The sequence below is a fragment of the Sebastes umbrosus genome, chromosome 18 (assembly GCF_015220745.1).
Source record: "Sebastes umbrosus isolate fSebUmb1 chromosome 18, fSebUmb1.pri, whole genome shotgun sequence".
NCBI classification, from domain to species: Eukaryota; Metazoa; Chordata; class Actinopteri; order Perciformes; family Sebastidae; genus Sebastes; species Sebastes umbrosus.
The window spans coordinates 11,189,851-11,209,189 of record NC_051286.1 but is presented as its reverse complement, the minus strand read 5'-3'; the positions used below and the strand labels follow the sequence as shown (position 1 = coordinate 11,209,189).

General features: G+C 40.1%; 1 protein-coding gene across 11 annotated transcripts in view; it reads right to left on the bottom strand.

Moving 5' to 3' along the window:
• otofa (otoferlin a) overlaps positions 1 to 19,339 on the bottom strand; it is a 96,258-nt gene that overhangs the window by 32,173 nt on the left and 44,746 nt on the right. For all 11 annotated transcript variants that reach the window (XM_037749988.1, XM_037749987.1, XM_037749994.1 and 8 more), the window contains exons 6-14: positions 10,420 to 10,493; positions 9,554 to 9,680; positions 9,166 to 9,220; positions 7,554 to 7,685; positions 4,365 to 4,427; positions 2,977 to 3,061; positions 2,706 to 2,865; positions 1,788 to 1,974; positions 218 to 404 (exon numbers count right to left, since the gene is read on the bottom strand). In XM_037749988.1, the coding sequence (XP_037605916.1) occupies positions 218 to 404; positions 1,788 to 1,974; positions 2,706 to 2,865; positions 2,977 to 3,061; positions 4,365 to 4,427; positions 7,554 to 7,685; positions 9,166 to 9,220; positions 9,554 to 9,680; positions 10,420 to 10,493 (1,070 nt within the window). The remainder of the gene's footprint in view (positions 1 to 217; positions 405 to 1,787; positions 1,975 to 2,705; positions 2,866 to 2,976; positions 3,062 to 4,364; positions 4,428 to 7,553; positions 7,686 to 9,165; positions 9,221 to 9,553; positions 9,681 to 10,419; positions 10,494 to 19,339) is intronic.

The following is a 19,339-nucleotide window of genomic DNA, read 5'->3' as shown; positions in this document are numbered from 1 at the left end:
AATATATGCAAATGTATGTATTGACTGCAAGTCAATTTGAATGTCATCCTCTACATTCATGCAGCCATTAGCGAAGGGTCAGGTGGGTCATGTGGTTCGATTGACACAGCACAGCTAATTACCACATACAGTTAAATATTAACTAGTTAAGACTGACTAATTATTGTACCTGACAGCTAATCAAGGCTAATGAGACAAACTGTGTGTGTGGACCTACCTTTGTCACCATCATTTGATATCTTGCGTAGGTCAACAAAGTGGGTTCCTATGGCGACGTCGTTGACCTTATCCGAGTCTCGTATCTGGACCTTCATGCGTTTGCAGAGTGGAGGGAAGAGCTCAGTGAAGACGACCTGCTCGTTCCAGATCGGTTCATAACTGCTCTTCTGGACTGAAGTCTTCCCCTGAAGACACATGAAGGAGAAACACTCAAGCACAAGGTATAAAGTACAAATACACTTGTAGTGGTCAGTTACGTGTCTCTAGTCCTTGTGTTATAGTAGCTGATACTGTTGTTTTAATACTTATTTATTTTAAAGGATCTATTCTACTTCATAGGCTCCATCTGGCATATTCCACATACTCTATTTTGGAGCTGTCCACAGCTGGATGTGCATTTTTAAAACCCTCTCAAACACACTCAGGGGAATCCCTGAGGACTTAAAGATAAGAGCTATCCAAGAACTAGCTGAGGCCGTCTCTACATTACTTGCTCCAAGTCGGCTCCTCAGATGAAATGAAATAAAAAAATAGAATTACCGCCTCACAGTTTTATGCCTCCGCCAACCAGTCAAGTTGTAGTTTACATATATGTCTGTCCAAGATGTCATCACTTATATTTTTTTCCTATTAGACATTTGTGTGAAATTGTCATAATTAACATATGAATTCTTGCAAAAAACGTGTTTTGTGAGGTTATAGTGAACTTTTTCCATCAAATTCTAATCACTACATCCTTGAGTCCAACTGGACGTTTGTGCCAAATTTGAAGAAATTGCCTCAGGGTGTGCCTGAGATATCATGTTCACAAGACTGGGACGGACAATCCGAAAACTTAATTCCTCCGGCCATGGCTGTCGACAGCGCGGAGGCATAAAAACTGAATCACCATCTCATAAACGCTAGCTGGAGGATGTAATGGCACACCTCAAGCTCAAACACTTAAAGAATACTACTTAAAGTGGAGGTAGGCAGTATATTTTTGGCATCATTGGGCAAAAACTCTGAGAGATAACTAGACTTCTGCACCTGTCTCTTGCACTACTGTCAGGATGTAGTGACCGTTTTATAAAAATAACTTTTTTTAATCATATTTGCTCCATTTCTACCCACTGCAGCTTTAAGGCTCAACCAGAATGTTTAATAACAACTAGCAGTTTTCGTTTTTTCCTTTCTCTTTTCCCTCTCTTTTCTGTCTTCTCTTTTATTTTCCCTTGATATTATAGGTTATTTATGTATGGGGCAGATGTAGGTGTTAATGTTTGTACGTGTGATAACTGGATCTGTGAAAATGGTTGAATAGTAGGCTATAAAGGTAGTTAAAATTTGGCTATCCAATGGCTGTAAAATATTTCAAACAGGCACAAAATCTTAATGGTTTCCTGTCAAAATAAACTATGCATGCTGCTCTCCTATAATAATTATATATAGTTAATAGTTAAACTATTTGAGTATCCACACAACAGATGCATGCAGTGTATAGTATTCTAGGGGAGCAATAAAGAGCCGTCTGGGAGTAATAACCCCACTAGAAGCTAGCAGAGATTGCAGGATGTGGAGGGAGTTACTTTCTGGCCAGCAAACTGCACTTGAACGTAGGGGTCCACCAGGTCTCTGTTCTCTCCTATGAAGGCCTTCTTCACATTAGCCATGATGCTGGTGTTCATTTTAGGAAGTCCCTCAGCGCGGTAGATCTTCACATAAAACCTCGCCCACTGCCTCTCTGCAGGGATGCCCTCCGGGAGCAGGAGGTTCCTGGAAACAAGCAGCAGCACAAAAACTCATTCAGAGACAAGATTGTGGAGTTATTGATTTCATTCAAGAGAAGTACAGCTTGTGGAATTAGCTTTTCAAAGCTACTGGGTGATTGTTAAACACGATTTTGAGAATATCCAGTAATCCCTGCATGTATAACACAATTAGGGCTCACAATATGAGATTTTCTCTACACGATTATTGTGGCTAAAAGTCTTCACAATAACGATATTATCACGATGTCTATAGAAAATGTAACTTTGTTTATTGTGTGTTTTGTCTCTTTTTTTGGCATATGAATTAAAATCAAAATACGAGTGTAGGGAGGTGGAGAGAGAGTCTGTAACCACAACTGTATATAAATTAAATGATTTAAGAGGCGCTGGATTATTTACACGATATTACCACGTGTATTATAAACATGATATCAATATTTCACAAATCACAACACTTCAGTTTTGGTATAAAATACTCACCATTATTCACAACTGTGTGTAAAAGTTGTCAAATATTTAAATATTTTTTAACTTTGACTATTTATACTGTAAGAAATACTCTAAAAGAAATCTTTGAAATGAAAAAAATAATGCAGACAACACTTAACGTTTGTTATATTGAATAATTTGCACATATACTGTAACATTTGTTATACCACATTCCACTAGTAAAATGGACTTTTAGTTGGCCACAGTACGAATTCAATGAGACACACATCAGTAACAGCTTATTACCCCTCTAAGTCGTCTTCATCGGTCTCGTTGGCCTTGTGCGGAGTCTTGATGTTGTCGCCCTTCCCGACCACAGCGATGTCACACTTAACGTATCCTTTACAGCCCGCTGTTATGTCGTCAGGATCAGACATGATGGCCCACTTGTGGTAAAACTGATGTTCTAGGATAGACAATGAACAAAAGACAAAATGTATTTTAATATTCAAATAGAATGTGTTGGATGTGATGATCAGTTATTAGATTCATAACGGAGCTACAGCTTGTAGTTTACCAGGCTGAGAGTAAACAGTCCCAACATCCATCTTGAAGGTTCCCACCAGTGTCCCACTTCGAAGAAGATTTTTAGAGTGAATAACCTACGCAGACAAAATAGAGTATGAAATATTAAAACAGAGAGCAAACTCTCACAGATTCACTATTGTATTGGAAACTGCAATAAATAATTAAAAAAGTGTGAGTGTGTTATGGGGACACAGATGGCCATGGACTTTATGTTCAACAAGGGGCTGCTTAATGTCTTCACTATTTTACTTTAAACCAAATTAATGCAGATGTAGATTCATTTTTTTATTCTCCTTTAGAGAGGAAATTAGTTTTCACAGTCTGTACACAGAAATAACATTAAAGATATATACAAGAACATAGCAACACAAGTCTATTACAGTGTGCCAAGGCTATTTAAAGCAGTTTAAAGCACTCCTCCTAAAACGTGTTATTTTGCAGACTGGTTGTGTGTATCTGCGGCCAGAAGGGAGGCGGGTGCAGCGTGGGTTGAGGGGGTGGCAGCGGTCGTGTGCTCTGGTCAGCGCTCTGCGAGTGGTGGCAGTGTTAATGAGGGCTGGCAGATTGGGAGTGGGAACATTTTAGAAGATGTGTTAGTGATTTTCAGGAGCTTATCTCTGTCGGTGAGGGTGAACACGGTGATGCAATAACGAGCAATATCTATTTATATCTTAACACTTATTTATACATACCGTATAGAAGGGTAGTAATATCTACTCTTCTCTGTACCATAAAATATTCAGGAGTTATATTATCTTTAAAGAGGACCTATTATGCTAATTTTCAGATACCTACTTGTATTTTGGGTATAATGCTCAAAAGACGTTTTCTCATTCCAGCTGTGCTGCAGCACCTCTTTTCATCCTCCGTCTGAAAAGCTCTGTTTGAGACCCGTGGCGATTGGTCAAACAAACTCTTCAGACTCTGCTCCAGCTCCGCTCTAACTAGCTTTGTTTGAGGGCGTGCCAAACTAGCCGCTAGGCAAGTAATATGCAAATATGTTACTTGGTGACATCACAATGTTACGAAAGAAAAGGCGGGACTTCAAGCAAGGCGTTTCAGGCAGTTCGGGAGCAGTGTTTCTGTGGGGGAGAGTATCTCCCTTTGGCGTGGACTTTGGGCTTTGTAACTTTGCAGACTTTCAACATGCACAAAAAAAACACATAACACACTAAAGGAAAGGGAAAAGCACAAAAGCATAATAGCTCCTCTTTAAAACATTAAATTCTGTAGTAAAGTGCCCTAAAATTGAATCTAAAGTGAAAGTATAAAATGTCAATAATGTAATGTTCACAATGTACCAAAGTAGGAAAATAGGGTGGTCACAGTTTGTTTGGCGGTACTGCAATGTGTAGTTTTGGGGTATGGATTACTTACCGAGAGCTTGATGATCTTATCAAACATGACGTCAGGAGGGACGTGGAAGTCAAAGACGAAATACTGCAGAAAGTAGAGGGGGAAAAAAAGGTTTGCCTATTAAAAATGTATTCCCTTATATTACTGGTTAACATATTCTTCTTTCAGATTCACTCTGGGGAGTAAAATGTGCCAGGCAACTTTGAAGTTCAGAAGCTATCAGTGCAGAGTTCAACTGAGGAACTGAGGGAATGAACAGAAACATCATTGTGTCGTCCTCGCAGGGGAGCAGCTCATATTGGAGCCACATCACAGCTCCATCCCCTCAAGCTTTCAGGTCTAAGATGAGTGGCTTGAAAAGAAATGTCTGATTTAAAGTTCAATATCAAAGTTTTGTCATACCTTTTCTGTACGTGTATTCAGGTGTCACGTATTGGCACTGCAGCTCATGAGCAACTCTACTACAGGCAGAGGCTATGTAGGGTACACAGACACCACAGGAACTCAGATTTGTCTCATGAGATCACTTTGCAGTTCCTTTGTTTGTCTTTTTTCTTGTGCTGTTGTTAGTGTTTGTAGACAATGGAGACAGAGAATAACCTGGGGCACTTGTTCTCCCATAGCAATGACAGCCAGACTCTACAGAACTTTACATCATTGACTTTGCTGCAGGCGACATCTCAACTACGGACCTAATATAAGACAAAGGAGGCCCCCTTACATCACTCATGATTGCATCTTTTTCTGTGGTATTTTGCCGGTTATTCAATACTCTAAATTTGTGCTGTTAGTTCAGGATAAAATATGTATACTAGGGCTGTCAAAGTTAATGCGATAACGTGTTGACGCAAATTCGTTTTAACACCACTAATTTCTTTAACACTTTAACGCAACTTGCGATTTTTAGGTTTTACCGGGCTCAGTTTTAAAGCTAGAGTGAAAGCCTAATGAATCCATTGGTACCAACCATATCATACTAGCTTGTCGCGAAGGAGGTTAAATAATGCTCCAAACTTACGCTAAATTTGGGTGAAGAAAAACTGTCGTGGTCATTTTCAAAGGGGTCCCTTGACCTCTGACCTCAAGATATGTGAATGAAAATGGGTTCTATGGGTTCACTTCCTCTCCCTGCAGGACACACGAGTCTCCCCTTTACAGACATGCCCACTTTATGATAATCACATGCAGTTTGGGGCAAGTCATAGTCAAGTCAGCACACTGACACACTGACAGCTGTTGTTGCCTGTTGGGCTGCAGTTTGCCATGTTTTGATTTGAGAATATTTTTTTATGCTAAATGCAGTACCTGTGAGGGTTTATGGACAATATTTGTCATTGTTTTGTGTTGATAATTGATGTCCAATAATATATACATCCATACATATATTATATTTGCCCACTCCCATGTTGATAAGAGTATTAAATACTTGACAAATCTCCCTTTAAGGTACATTTTGAACTGATAAAAAATGTTTGATTAATTTGCGATTAAATATTTGATGATGTAGTTTTTGCAATACTACCATTGAACCTCAAGAGACCAGAGATGATTGTAAGTTCCCACCGCAGACAATTTCAGTTGATTGTTCCTGAGAAGTGTGAAGCTATCTGGATCAGCTCAGACTCTGAATAAACTGGAGAGAAAGTGTGAAAGACTATTATCTTGATCACTCTGGTTTCCAGTCTGCCTATCACCGGGGGGATTTTCAGACAAACAGAAGGAATCGATAGCAGACAAACTGTCACTTCCTCTCCCTGCAGGACACAACCCAGAGGCTGAGCTCAGCGTGACCCTCACCACTACCAACACGTCCTACCAAGAAAGATTATCTGCTGTTCAGGAACACTCACAGCTGGCAAGAGCTCTCTAGTTAAGAGCTTTATGTGTAGCATTTTGAAGTCAATAAATCATTACAACATTAGACCATCAAAGGGAGCACTGACAGCCTCTACTCTGCATTTATGTTCGTGCATGTCAGGGTTGGGATTTCCCCAGAAATCTGTTTTGTTGAAGGAGAACAGGAAAAAGCAATTATCTTGCTTATGGTCTTATCTTATACAACCTCGGCTTTGCAATTCATTTAACATATTCACATTAACTTCACATTAACGAAAGCTACTGAATGCAGTAGCATGCAGTATTCATTGTGATTGCTGTGGGAGTAAATACACATTTCTTGTTTTATTGAGATTAGTTAACAAGCCTTGTTGTTTTGTTGTGTTGCAGCTCTGAGGATTTAATTGTCTTTAGTTGGCTCTGATTGGTTGTTTTCCTTCGGTCTGTGAAACATGCACTACTGTCAGGCTATACTGACCGCTTTATAAAAAAATACTTTTTTTATCATATTTGCTCAAAGATAGCTTTTAGTCTAATTGGTATCATTATTTTGAATTTAATCTCAACCTGCTCAAACAGCAAATCTTAGTCGATCCTCATGGTACGTGTCCACAGGGGCGTTTTTTATCGCGAGGGGACGCGACGCTTCCCAACATTGGACGCTTGGTGTGCTGTCCCTAGAAACAAGGCACTCGGCTCCTGATTGGATGAATGCTTTCCCGCCGTTGGCTGCTGCTCCCAGCTTTCAAACCGGAACCAGTATGGAGGCTCGTTTGGAAACTTTCTTTTCTTATTTCACGTAAATAGTTCACTGAAATGTGTTTCTGAAAACATTTGAGGCGAGAAATAACCCATGCAGTTGCTGAATCTGTCTTTATTTTGGATCGACAACGTTTAGTTTAAAAGATTATCGGGAGTTTGGAGAGGCGGTGAGTCGCGTCGGACGCCCGTGATTTGCATAAAGTAGCCAGGACCTCAACTTTATGCAAATAAGGAGCGGGCGTCGTGACGCCTAGTCTCTCCAATCGTGACGCCACGCTACCCGAATGCATTGCGCGGCTGCTTGCATAGACAGTGAATGGGGAGCGTGGAAAGCACGGAGCCTGTGGACACGTACCGTCAAAGTTTACCGAAATGTTATTGAAGGTAGTTTATGTCAACTTAAAAGCATGACTAGAATACCACACAGGTTAGGAAAATGGGATCAGCCTTGGAAATACAATAGTTTGTTTGGAAGAAACAATACGAAGGGACTAAATAGGAGGGACAAAGTGAAGCTGACATTCAGTGAAGGGAAGTTAGTTTATATTACATAAAAAAAAGTGTCCATTGCCTTCTTGCAGTGTGATTTTTTTAAAGCTTACAAGGTCTCACCTCATTGTAGTACGGGCAGTTGGTGGACTCCTTCATAGACGTGTACTTCTTGTCGTCTCCGATCTCCACACACACCACAGGGTCCATGTTGAGGCCGATCAGCTGCCGCGCCTCGATCACTGTGATGCTGATCTGATGGTAAACATTAGCACAGATCAGATGTGACTCCGAAAGCTAAAACAAGATGACTTTCCTCCAACAGTGAGTTAACCAGCAGCAACACTATCATGCAACTGCTCAGTTATAACCCTGAGGACAATTCAAACTTCACAATCACAAACTAATGATTCTGACTCCAGGCGGTGAGGGCTTTTGACAGATTACACTTCTTCTAGCCTGGCTGAAATAATGTATCATTGGATGGACAAATTACATCTGAGCTAAAGGTTTCTGCATCCAACTAACATCCTGCTGGTTCAATTAGTCGTTGGATAATGAAGAGGAACATAAAGAGAGAAACATAAAAAGAGAGGAAGAGTCTTCAGCTTAGTATTACACCAGCATCTCAGTCTGGAGAATAAATGTATTCATGCTCTTTAATGAAATAGGCCATAAAAATAGGCCACTGGCTAGCATTGGAGGACAGTTACACTGTGTCCACAATTATTCTCTTCATTGATGTTGTGGTGAATAAATTTAGTTTGGTAGCCTCAGCCGGCAAACAGCCACAAGTACAAAGAAAACTAAGATGCTCCCAACATCTCTACTTAACACACAAACATATGCGAGTGGTATCAATCTTCTCATCTTACCCTCTGCAAGAAAATGAAGAAGTATATTTCCCAAAATGACAATATTTCTTTAATCTTGGGGCGCTGCCATTACTCCGGTAGCAAGTCGTGGTGACTCGACTGTCTGCTAACCGTGTTAACTGGTGACTTTCATCCAAATGCGTCCGTGGTTGCTTTTAGTAACGTACGTAAATGTTCGCCGCGGATAATAAACACAGATGAGTATCTATTTAAAATGGATTTAAGTCAAATTGAAGGAGGACACCTGCATGTTCTTTTCATGTTTTCAACAGCTGCCGTCACTACGAGCAACCATGACGCATTCGGCTGAGAGTCACCAGTTAACATGTTTAGCAGGCGCTTTGTACGTGTTTGGTTTGTGATGCTGACTGATCAATTATGTTTTTGTGGTCATTAGATTGCCCTAGTTAGAGCAACTAACGTTATATTTCACAATAACGCCAACGTTAATTGAGCGAGTTAATTTATTCTGTGGGACCACTGCACCGAAGCTGAGAACTGCTCAGGTTCTTCCCAAACTCTGAGACTACATTGTCAAAAGTAACATTACATAGAAAGTAAAGGTGAAAATAGAAAATGTAACACTTCTTAGGACAGCTTGCATTCAAATGTGTGCATACTGTAGGGAGACGCCAGTAATTGGTTCCTACCAGTATTTCTCCGGATTCGTGTATATATTGAAATCACACACACAAATGGTTAAAATAAAACAAAATATAAAAAACTCTTGAGAAATAGACATAATTGGAGAGGAAGATGCACAAGCCCACATCAATGAATCTTCACACAGATTTATGTGCGGATATGCAGGTAGAAATTTGTGTTCATACTCACACACACCCAGAAACACACAAACACACCTGGTAATCCACTGGGCGTCCAGAACCTGGCTCCATCTTGATATCTGGCTTTGACCTTAAGAAACACAACACAATCTGTGATTACATTCTCCTGCGCTCCAACAGTGAAAAGTGAGGTGGTGGCACATGATAACAAACTTAACTCTAAGTCTGAATCTTAAATTGTGAATGCTCTCATTATTCCATCTTCCCAGGCTGAATACATTTATTCTTAGAAATATATGTCATTAAATGGTATCGCTGTCCAAAACAGTTTCAAATTACCCTGCGGCATCAGCAGTTTGAGATGTACAGTACTGACTGAGGCCATTAAGGATGGTGAGTGGTTGAGTGTATTTCTCTACCATGTGTGTGCATGCATGTCTCAGTGTGTGAACAAAAATGAGACCTCTTATTGGAGACGTTGGTGGTGACGGCGGTGACAGAGGCCAGAGAGATGGTGTCTGGGTCCATAGCTCCAGCAAGACGCATCGCCTTCCTGTCCATGTCCTCCATGTCCAGGACCGCCGGTTCATCTGAACGACAATATCACAATGGTGACATCACCAGAACTAACCAAATATGTGGTGTTACTATTGCTGAAGACCCTGAGGTCATGTCTGCTCTATTTTCAGTGAAAGTTGGGGTTTACATTATACAATTAAAATATTTATTAGAGTACTTTTTTAATCCTATGTAAATATATTCCACTACTTTATTTTTGATATCTGGGCCAAATTTTCTTAGGGAGGGGGGGGGGGGGGGCTCGGACTCTAAGCTGAGCCGCCAGATGGTTTGTTACACAGAACCATCTGAAAAGCCTTCATTAGAAGCCCTTTGGAAAAGGGCAGACACTTTCAAAGCAATGTTGGCAGCAATTGGATGAACCTGAATCCAAACTTGAATCCGTCAGTCAAACTCTTGGCAATACTAGTCAGGAGAAGAGTGAAAACACTTTTTCCATCAAGAAAAGCCTTAACTTTCAATGTAGAAATACTCTCCAGTTCTGATATAACTGATGCTTTTGCAGCATCTACACTAACCTCTTCTGGAGCCACCCTTGTTGTTTAACGAACAGTTGCCTCTCCTTAGTCTACATTTACTAGATAATTAAGAACAACTTGAGAAACGGGCTTCAACATATATTTTCCCTCCAGCTAAGATGCAAGATGTGAATAAAAATAGTGAATTAACAAAATCAACAAATTAACAAGAAGTTAAATGATTAATTTGGGGTTAAATGGGCCTTGTCTTGTGTCTCGAGTGTTGCTTTACCTCCTTTCTTGTGATCGTCCTTCGAGCTCTTGATCTTGCCGAGCTTCATGGCTGAGAAAACTCCCTTCCCTGCTCTGGTGGAGGAGATAGAATAAGCAGATGGGAGCAGAAAGGAGAGGAAAGTTATTCCAGGAAAGTGAACTTTTTCATTCTTGTCCAGTGGGCAACCTCCAAATCTGAAACGTGAAGCCAATGCTGAAGTGCCTTAAACTTGCATTCTTTCTAACAGCCAGCAGGGGGCGACTCCTCTGGTCGCAAAAATAAGTCTGATTGTATAGAAGTCTATGAGAAAATGACCCTACTTCTCACTTGATTTATTACTTCAATAAACATTGTAAACATGAGTTTATGGTCTCAATCACTAGTTTCAAGTCTTCTTCGAAACAGCATGATGTTCATTTAGTAAATTATGGTCCCATTTAGAGTCAAATAGACCATAAAGCAGGGGATGCTTTAGGGCGGGGCTACCTTGTGATTGACAGGTCGCTACACGGTGTTGTCTGGTCTGCAAGTCTTTCACAGTGTGTTTTCAGTTCATAAAAGTTCACTGTAACATTTTGGTTGTCTAAAAATGTCTTATTCAGCGTTTGGTTGTACTTAGCTCCACCCTCTCATTTCACTTGTGGTTGCAAGAAACCAAGATGGCGATGACCAAAAGGCAGAACTCGAGGCTTCAAAACGGCAGTCCACAAACATCAAAACTTGGAAAGACTCTCGCAAGTCTTGCTGCCCAACAACCAATCCTAACTTTAAACATTCAAGGTCAATGCCTCACCTTAACTATCTCGCGAGAGTTTCGCAATTTGCGATTTAACTTCTAGACACGACCCAAACCAATTGGTGACGTCACGGTGACTACGCCCACTTCTTATATACAGTCTATGATCTTGTCTCATTAGGATCACTCTCCATCAGTGGACTCAGACCCACAGGAGAAACTGATGAGTACTGACCTTGACTAGAGCAGAAAACCCCACGGCCCACTTGTGGACATAATCAAAATGCAACCCAACACCATAATGTATATCATGGACATCTTTGTAACTCTGCTAGACATTTAATTCCAGTGGATTTAATCCCCCTCCCCCTCTGCTCCCTGCTCCCCCACCACCAATTCTCCAATCACAAAACAAGAGTATCCAGTGTCTCCACATTGATATTATCGGGATCACATGTCACCACAACGACAAAGAGCTTGTGATGTCATCAGCGGGACGACAAATGAGGTGCCTTAATAATTAAAAATGAGTGTGACCGTCCAATTTGCTGCGGATATGGATACATGTCAGGAAACTAATGAATAGGAAGGTTTTCCTTTTGGTTCCTCAAGCATTCAGAGTCGAGTGTATCAGAGTTCAATATCTGCTTTGATCTTTCCCCCGTTATATTCTAGAGGCAACCTTCAACTTCATTTCACGGAATATGGACAACTGGATGGTTTTACATCTCATTCGATGGCTTCGTGACTGAGTGCCACGAGTGATTTAAAAGTAAAAGCCTGGAGGCCAGTGAATGGGAATAAAAAGAAAGACAGAGGAGTAAAGGTGAAACGCTTTCACCAGTGAAATCAAATCAAGGCCAGTCACACTTGAATATGTGCTCTTGGATTCTCAGCCTGTGTCATGTCTACAGTATAAAGCAAGTATAAAAGTTTGACCAGTGTATTTCCAGCTGATGTGCAAGTGTATTGAATTATCAGTGCATGCATGAAAAACACCTTGGAAATTACCTTTGAATGTAACATCTGTTAATTGTAACTGAAACGCTGAAACAATCAGATAATTAAGTAGTCAATCCATAGAAAATGTAAACAATTTTAAAAGTCCGGTTGGAGTAATAAACTAATTGGAAAAACAATTTATTGATAATTAAATTATTATGAGATGCAGCCATGGTTAATGGCAAAATCAGATGTTACAATAATCCACCTCCTTGTTTCAGTCAATCTATGATTCAACAATAAGCTACCAAAATAAAACACACAATGTGTAAAAAAAAAGTGTTTCATACATACCACATGAAAGACACCACTGATCCTACTCAACTCCACAGAGGAGGTGAGATCACCGTAAATCTGCCCCAACAAAATTCCTCCCCGAGCTTCCTTTTATTTTGAACTATATTTCCATATTCTTCACCTGCCAGGTGCAGACCCTCCAGACCAGCCAGGCAAGATAACAGTTGGCCAGATGAGTGGAGGAAGCAGGAGAGAGGAGGAGAGGGAGAGAGAAAGAGGTGGAGGTACATGGCTGGAGATACAGAGAGAGGAGGAGGAAGAGGGGAAGGATGGAGTGGGTTGGGCTCTGTACACCAACAAAGAACAGAAGTGCGTCTGGAGGGCCTCCAGAGTTCATAACAAACTGACATTAACTTCATGTAATGCTGTACTTTAACACCGAGAAGAGAAAACAGTGATGAGGTTTGGTCAACTAATTAAAAAAAATGTGAATCTTAGTGGCACCAACTCTGGGAATATGCAAGCGTATTATTTCCTCTGTGAGTAAAACTGCCACCAGAGGAGACCAAGATTACCTTTAAATCAGATAAACTGGGAAAAAAACATCTTTAATAACAAAGAGAAAATGATTATATCTTCTCTGCTGCATCGACACACACAAAAACATTTTGTACTACTGTACCTGTGAGCAAATTGTACTGAACATTCCTTGGAGGGTTACCTTAAACTTAGCAGTACAACTACATGTCTAACACCGACTCTAACTTTATCCAAACATAATTATAACCTTCATCTTAAATGTAACACCTTGTTTTAGGGCCTAAAACAAGTACTCAATCTTGAAGGAAACAAATTATTGAGAACTATGCCTTCAATGTGGACAGATTATTGTTCCCGTAACATGATTAATACACGTTCATTCCACTCATAGATATAGAATAGGAGTAGAACGGACATTACTGTTCAAATCAACGAAACAGGATGGTCAGAGTGGCGACCGTTTTTATGTGTACCATTGCCATTGCAACCATTGTAACGGCATAACCTACCTCCCAGATAAAATGACTTGCGGCAAGTCGTGGACTCACTCATGCCAGCGCGATGTGTGCGTGTAGTCCCGCCATTACGAAGGTCCCTCTTACAAGTAAGTACAGTAAGAAAGCAAGTATGGAATTGGCCTTAACACGTCAATTTGGCTCTATGACTACCTCCGCTGCTGGTTTAGCGGCAAAGCAACACACTTTACGGCCCCAATGACGTGTGCTGTCACCATAACAACAATCGCCATTTTTTTTTTACTAGTCAAATTACCACGGCAAACAGTTCAATGACCGTTCTACTCCTATTCTATTTCTATGGTTGCACAACTTTTGCTCTCAGCACATCTGAGTTACTTTAGAGAGTTCAAGAAAAACTTTGACTTGTAATAAAGTTGAACAATACAAAGGTATAAAGCCAAATCAGCTGTCTTGACCAGAAAAACAAAATTGTATGCATGCGTATATTGAGTCTTCTGAGTCAAAATCACAAATTTTCTACACCAAACTTTCCTTCCTAAAAGGTTTTTGGCACTAAAACAATGTCATGTTGCTGCCTTTTGCCTCTGAGAGAGAGATTAACCACACAAGATCACAGTAACATGTCAGGAAACGTCAACGTAGGTTGTTATATGAGCAGTTGTAGGCAGAAGATCATGAAGTCATAGCAGGTAATATAGTGATCTGCCAGCAGTGAGGAATGCATTTTCTGCACAATAACAGTGATTTTCAACCAAAAAGAGAGAGAGGAGACTCAAGAAAATTCTAGGAAAAAAAAATAAATTTACCCATCAAATATTTTCCTCACTTGTCTTTCGCTCCCTTCACTCTCTTTCCCTTTCCTTTGCTGAGTTCAGAGTGAATACAAGGACAAACATCAGACGTCGAAGTTTAAAATGAGATGTACTTTGAACCTTTTTTTGTTTTTTTTAAGAAGTCGTCCCTCTGTGCTGATTTAATGGCAAAAAAGTAACCTTCAAAGATGTCAGTGAGAAGGCAAAGAAAGTTCACAAGTGCGGTTTCCAATTAGAGAAATGGAAAAATGCAAATTCATACTTAATAAGTTTGTAGGTAAAAGTCACGAAATGTCAAAAAAATACAGAGAAAAGTCAACTAGTTGAGAGGTTGAAGTAGCGCATTAGAAGTAGAGAACGTTATACTTATTATTTTCTCTTTCCTTCTTTTCGTTTGATCTGAAATAAAAACCATAAACACATTAGTGACTATAATGCATACTGCAACAGCCAATCTGCACATCAACCAAACACACAAACAAACACCTTGCATGAGACGTGGAACTCAGTCAAGCTTTGCACTGAAGATATGGAGATAATAGGCTCACTATTGTATGTAAAGCCAGCTATTGCATATTTAAAACGCAGAGAACTCAGGCAACATATGGACATGTGTGCTTAAAGCTGTTAATGATCTGTGCTGTATGACTGGGGGTTGGCTATGTGAGAATCAATAATACATGAGAGCATGAATGAATTGCCTCATTACACGTGTAAATTGCAGCGAAGATGAATTATCTAACTGATGCAGATAAACTCGCAAGGTTATTCGGCAGTACCTGCCAGCTTGATTTCCATCTCCTCCATAAAACACGGATTTCCAACTGTGCATGAAACATTTTCCCCACAGTTATGAAATCATCTTTAATGTGCATATTAAGCAGCGGGGTAAGGAGCTGAGGACGGGTGAGTTAATTGCAGTTTAATTCCAGAGACTGGCTTTGAGCTTGCTGCAAGCAGATGGTCAAACATGGACATCTGTATGTGTAAATAAGTGATGGATATGCATCTAGCCTGGTAGCCACATCATTTAAATAGAAAAAAAAGGGAGAATAAGAGGGGTGGTTGCCAATGAACAACTAATTAATTTCCTTTTTAGAAAAAAATACATTTTTATTCCTTAAATTGCATCATTAAACAAAGCTTTGATGTGAACTAGGGCTGTTAATCGACTCAAATATTTAATCCTGATTAATCGCAAATTAATCGCAGATTTTTGTATCTGTTCAAAATGTACCTTAAAGGGAGATTTGTCAAGTATTTAATACTCTAATCAACATGGGAGTGGGCAAATATGCTTGCTTTATGCAAATGTATGTATATATTTATTACTGGAAATCATTTAACAACACAAAACAATGACAAATATTTTCCAGAAACCCTCACAGGTACTCCATTTAGTATAAAAAATATGCTCAAATCGAAACATGGCAAACTGCAGCCCAACAGGCAACAACAGCTGTCAGTGTGTCAGTGTGCTGACTTGACTATGACTTGCCCCAAACTGCATGTGATCATCATAAAGTGGGCATGTCTGTAAAGGGGAGACTCGTGGGTACCCATAGAACCCATTTTTCATAGTAAGACTAAAAGTAATGATTAAGTTGACTGAAATATAATGACTTTTCCATGACTGAAACTGGACTTTAACGGTTTGAGTTGTCGTCGACTAAAACATTGAAGGATAAAAATGACTAAAATGTGACTTAAACTAGTAAGCATTTCCGTTTTAAGACTAAAACTAAATCTAAAATAGCAAAAATAAGACTGTTGCACACACAGTGAGGACAGAAGAGTTACCTTGAATTACATGCTCAATGTTGTCTAAGTGTTGAATATGTTTAAAAATTTGCTTGTGTTTTATTGTGTTTTGTACAGTATGTGTTTTCATAAGTGTGGAAGATAAGAAATAACCCGCCAGCGATCAATAATTCATTGACATATACTGTCTGTGCGTTCTGCTCTGGGGGCTCTGCTGAATGGAGCTCAGTGAGATGCTGTAGCCTACACACACCTGTTCTTTCTCTCTTACAGACATAGATTGGATGCACACATTCGGGTGCTTCCAGTATCCGCTGGACTGCCTCCAGACAAAAATCGGCTCTACCTGATAACACAGTTAGCGGTTGAAAACTCTCACTAAACCAGAACTCTTTGTCCTGCAACCTTATCGAATGCTCTGCAGGCCTTTCTCTCTCTCTCTCTCTCTCTCTCAACACTTTCTTTCCTTGGCAGGTTTCATCCTCTGCTGCTCAGGACATCAAGTTTTTCCAACTTTGCACTTTGGCTGTTGTGAGATCTCTACTTCTACGTGACCACAACAGATAAGAAAATGGAACATCAACGTTATTTTTCTCTGTTATATTGGCATCTCTCCTCCAGTGCTTTTGTGTAGCCGCTTCATTTGCCAACTAGAAAGTTAATTGATAAAGTAATTGATATTCTTTGCCTGTGATCTTGCAAATGTTTGCTCATAACTTTACCCTCATTAGTGTCACATAGTTAGAAGCTAATGCAAGTTTAATGCCCCTCACACCATTAAAAAAAAGATTGCTTTGAGCCTTCATGGCCTATATAGTGCAAACAAAACATTATCTGTGCATTTATCTGGAATAAATATAGCTCCACAATAATTTTACAGTGTGTTTATGTGGATGACCATCTGTCTACATAATGCAGACTGAGGAAGAAAGAAAAAAGAAAAGAAGGATGGTGGAGGAAAATGAAGAGGAAGGAAGAAGTACAAGAATGTACATTACACAAACGCTTTTCCTACTCACTCCAAATCCCACTCTTGCAGTTTTTACTCTGTTATTGCATCAACCGGGCTGGAAATTACATTTTCCTTCAGACTACTTTGAAGGCATTCAGAGACAAAATGTTCCCTTTTTCTAGACATCCCTGGTGATGTCTAAGGGATTTCCTTTTATGTAACCTTATAAATAATCAACTCTAATGAGATCCTAACTCCTATCTAGGACAAACACACAGGTGAGGCAGAAACTGGGATTTACCCCAAGAGGCACGTCTTCATGTCGTCATCGTCTGCTCCCACATCAGGGCTTGCAACACAGACAGAGGAGCTTACACACTCGCTCACTTTGTTCTAATTTACACACCGCACTATCACAGAAGCTGAGAATGAGAGCCACTGCAAACCACAGCAAAACACAACAGCAGAGCTGACAAACACGGAGCAGTCCCTCAAGCGGATACAGCTACACGAGGAGAAACAAGGTATGTCAAAAAATCAAAAGACAACTGCGTCAACCAGCATCTGTGTCTGCAGAAGGAAACAAAGCAGGAGAACAGATGAACAACATATCCTTCAGATGATTCAAAACCTAGCATGCAGTTTACATCCATGTCTGTCCAAAATGTCATCACTTCATCATTTTATCCTGTTGGACATTTCTGTGAAATTGTCATAATTAGCATATAAATGCTTGAGCAAAAATGTGAGCGGTCACAGTGACCTTTGACCACCAACATCTAATCAGTTCATCATAAAGCAGCAGTGGGTAGAAATGGAGCAAATATGATTAAAACAAGTTATTTTTATAAAACGGTCCCTATATACTGACAGTACTGCATGAGATAGATAATCGGAAAAAAATCATGTGCCTCTGTGTCCTCCGGTGCTCCTAACGGCATCTGCAAGATTTCACAGACCGGAGGAAAACAACCAATCAGAGCCGAGTTGGAGTCTGCCATCTCTGAGCAGCTGTCAATCACTCGTGAACTCCAATCAGACGGTCAAACTAGGCAGCGCTGATCAAATATGAATCAATATTATTTTACTGTTATGCCTATTTCGCGCATAAAATGTTTTCAGAAACATCTTGTAGTGTACGGTTTAGCTGTAAAATGAGAAAGTTTGTGTTTTGGCCTCCATGTTGAGATCAGTTGAGGAAATACCAAGCACCGCCCACCAGCCGGAGCTGAACAGTACACTACAATGTTTCTGAAAACATTTGAGGTGAGAAATAGGCATTACAGTAACAGGATATTGATTCATATTTGATCAGCGCTGCCTAGTTTGACCGTTTGATCAGCGATTGCGAGTGATTGACAGCTGCCTCCGTTGAATGAATAGCCAATAGGAACGCTCTCTCTCTCTGAAATGACCTGTGATTGGTCAAAGTCTCACGTCTCAGAACACTTGAATTACAATATGCTGAAAGGTTATTATGGAATTTTTGCCCAATGATGCCAAAAATATTCTGCCTACTGCAGGTTTAAGTCCAAGTCGACGTTTGAGCCAAATCCCTCAAGACAAACCTCAGATATAGCGTTCACAAGGATGGTACGGACGAACAAACGGACTCCCCGAAAACTTAATGCCTCTGGCCCCGGCGCTGAGGCATAAAAATGAAGCTTTGATGTTTTTTTTATGCCACATAACACCATCTCTTCAACAGAAATGGACTCTGTAAAGCCTCATCTGAGATTGCAGTGTGTCAGCAATGTGTCGACTTACTGAGCTGAAGATTTTACTTTTTGCTGACAAGGGCTTTCTGTACTGTACGTCTGAAAGCTGACAGCTATCCAAATAGTAAAGGCACAAAATCTATATCCAAGATGAATATATCTATTCTGTATAAGAATGGCATGTCTCTGTATTAGCTGCCACATCTGAATGAAGTTATGAGTGTTTCCACGGGGAGTCGGTGCCGCAGTGAGCAGACCCACTGAGATAAAGACGAGTGACATAAAAGGCCTCGCCTGCACCTCAGTGCCGTGTGATATTATCAACATGTGACGCCAGAGAGGTCTTTGAAGACACAGCAGTTTACACTGACGGACAAATGAATCAGACACTTGGCAAAAAATCCTAATAAATAAATGAACACTTGTTCCAGTAAATGATCCATTCAACAGAAGCTTTGCCCGGCTGAATTGTCTCCTTTGAGTGCCGATTTGATGTTATGCAAATGAATCATGCATATTAAAAGCGTCTGAATAAACACAATGACTATTTACAGCAGTATGTTTCAGTGAGGCAACGCCAAATAATTTACAAATTGTTTTTACAAGAAAAAGAAATGTGTTAAAGTATGATCACACTATAATATGCGACCCCATTTCATCTCATTGTTTGTTTGTTTTTTCCAGTATTTGATGTCCGCAGA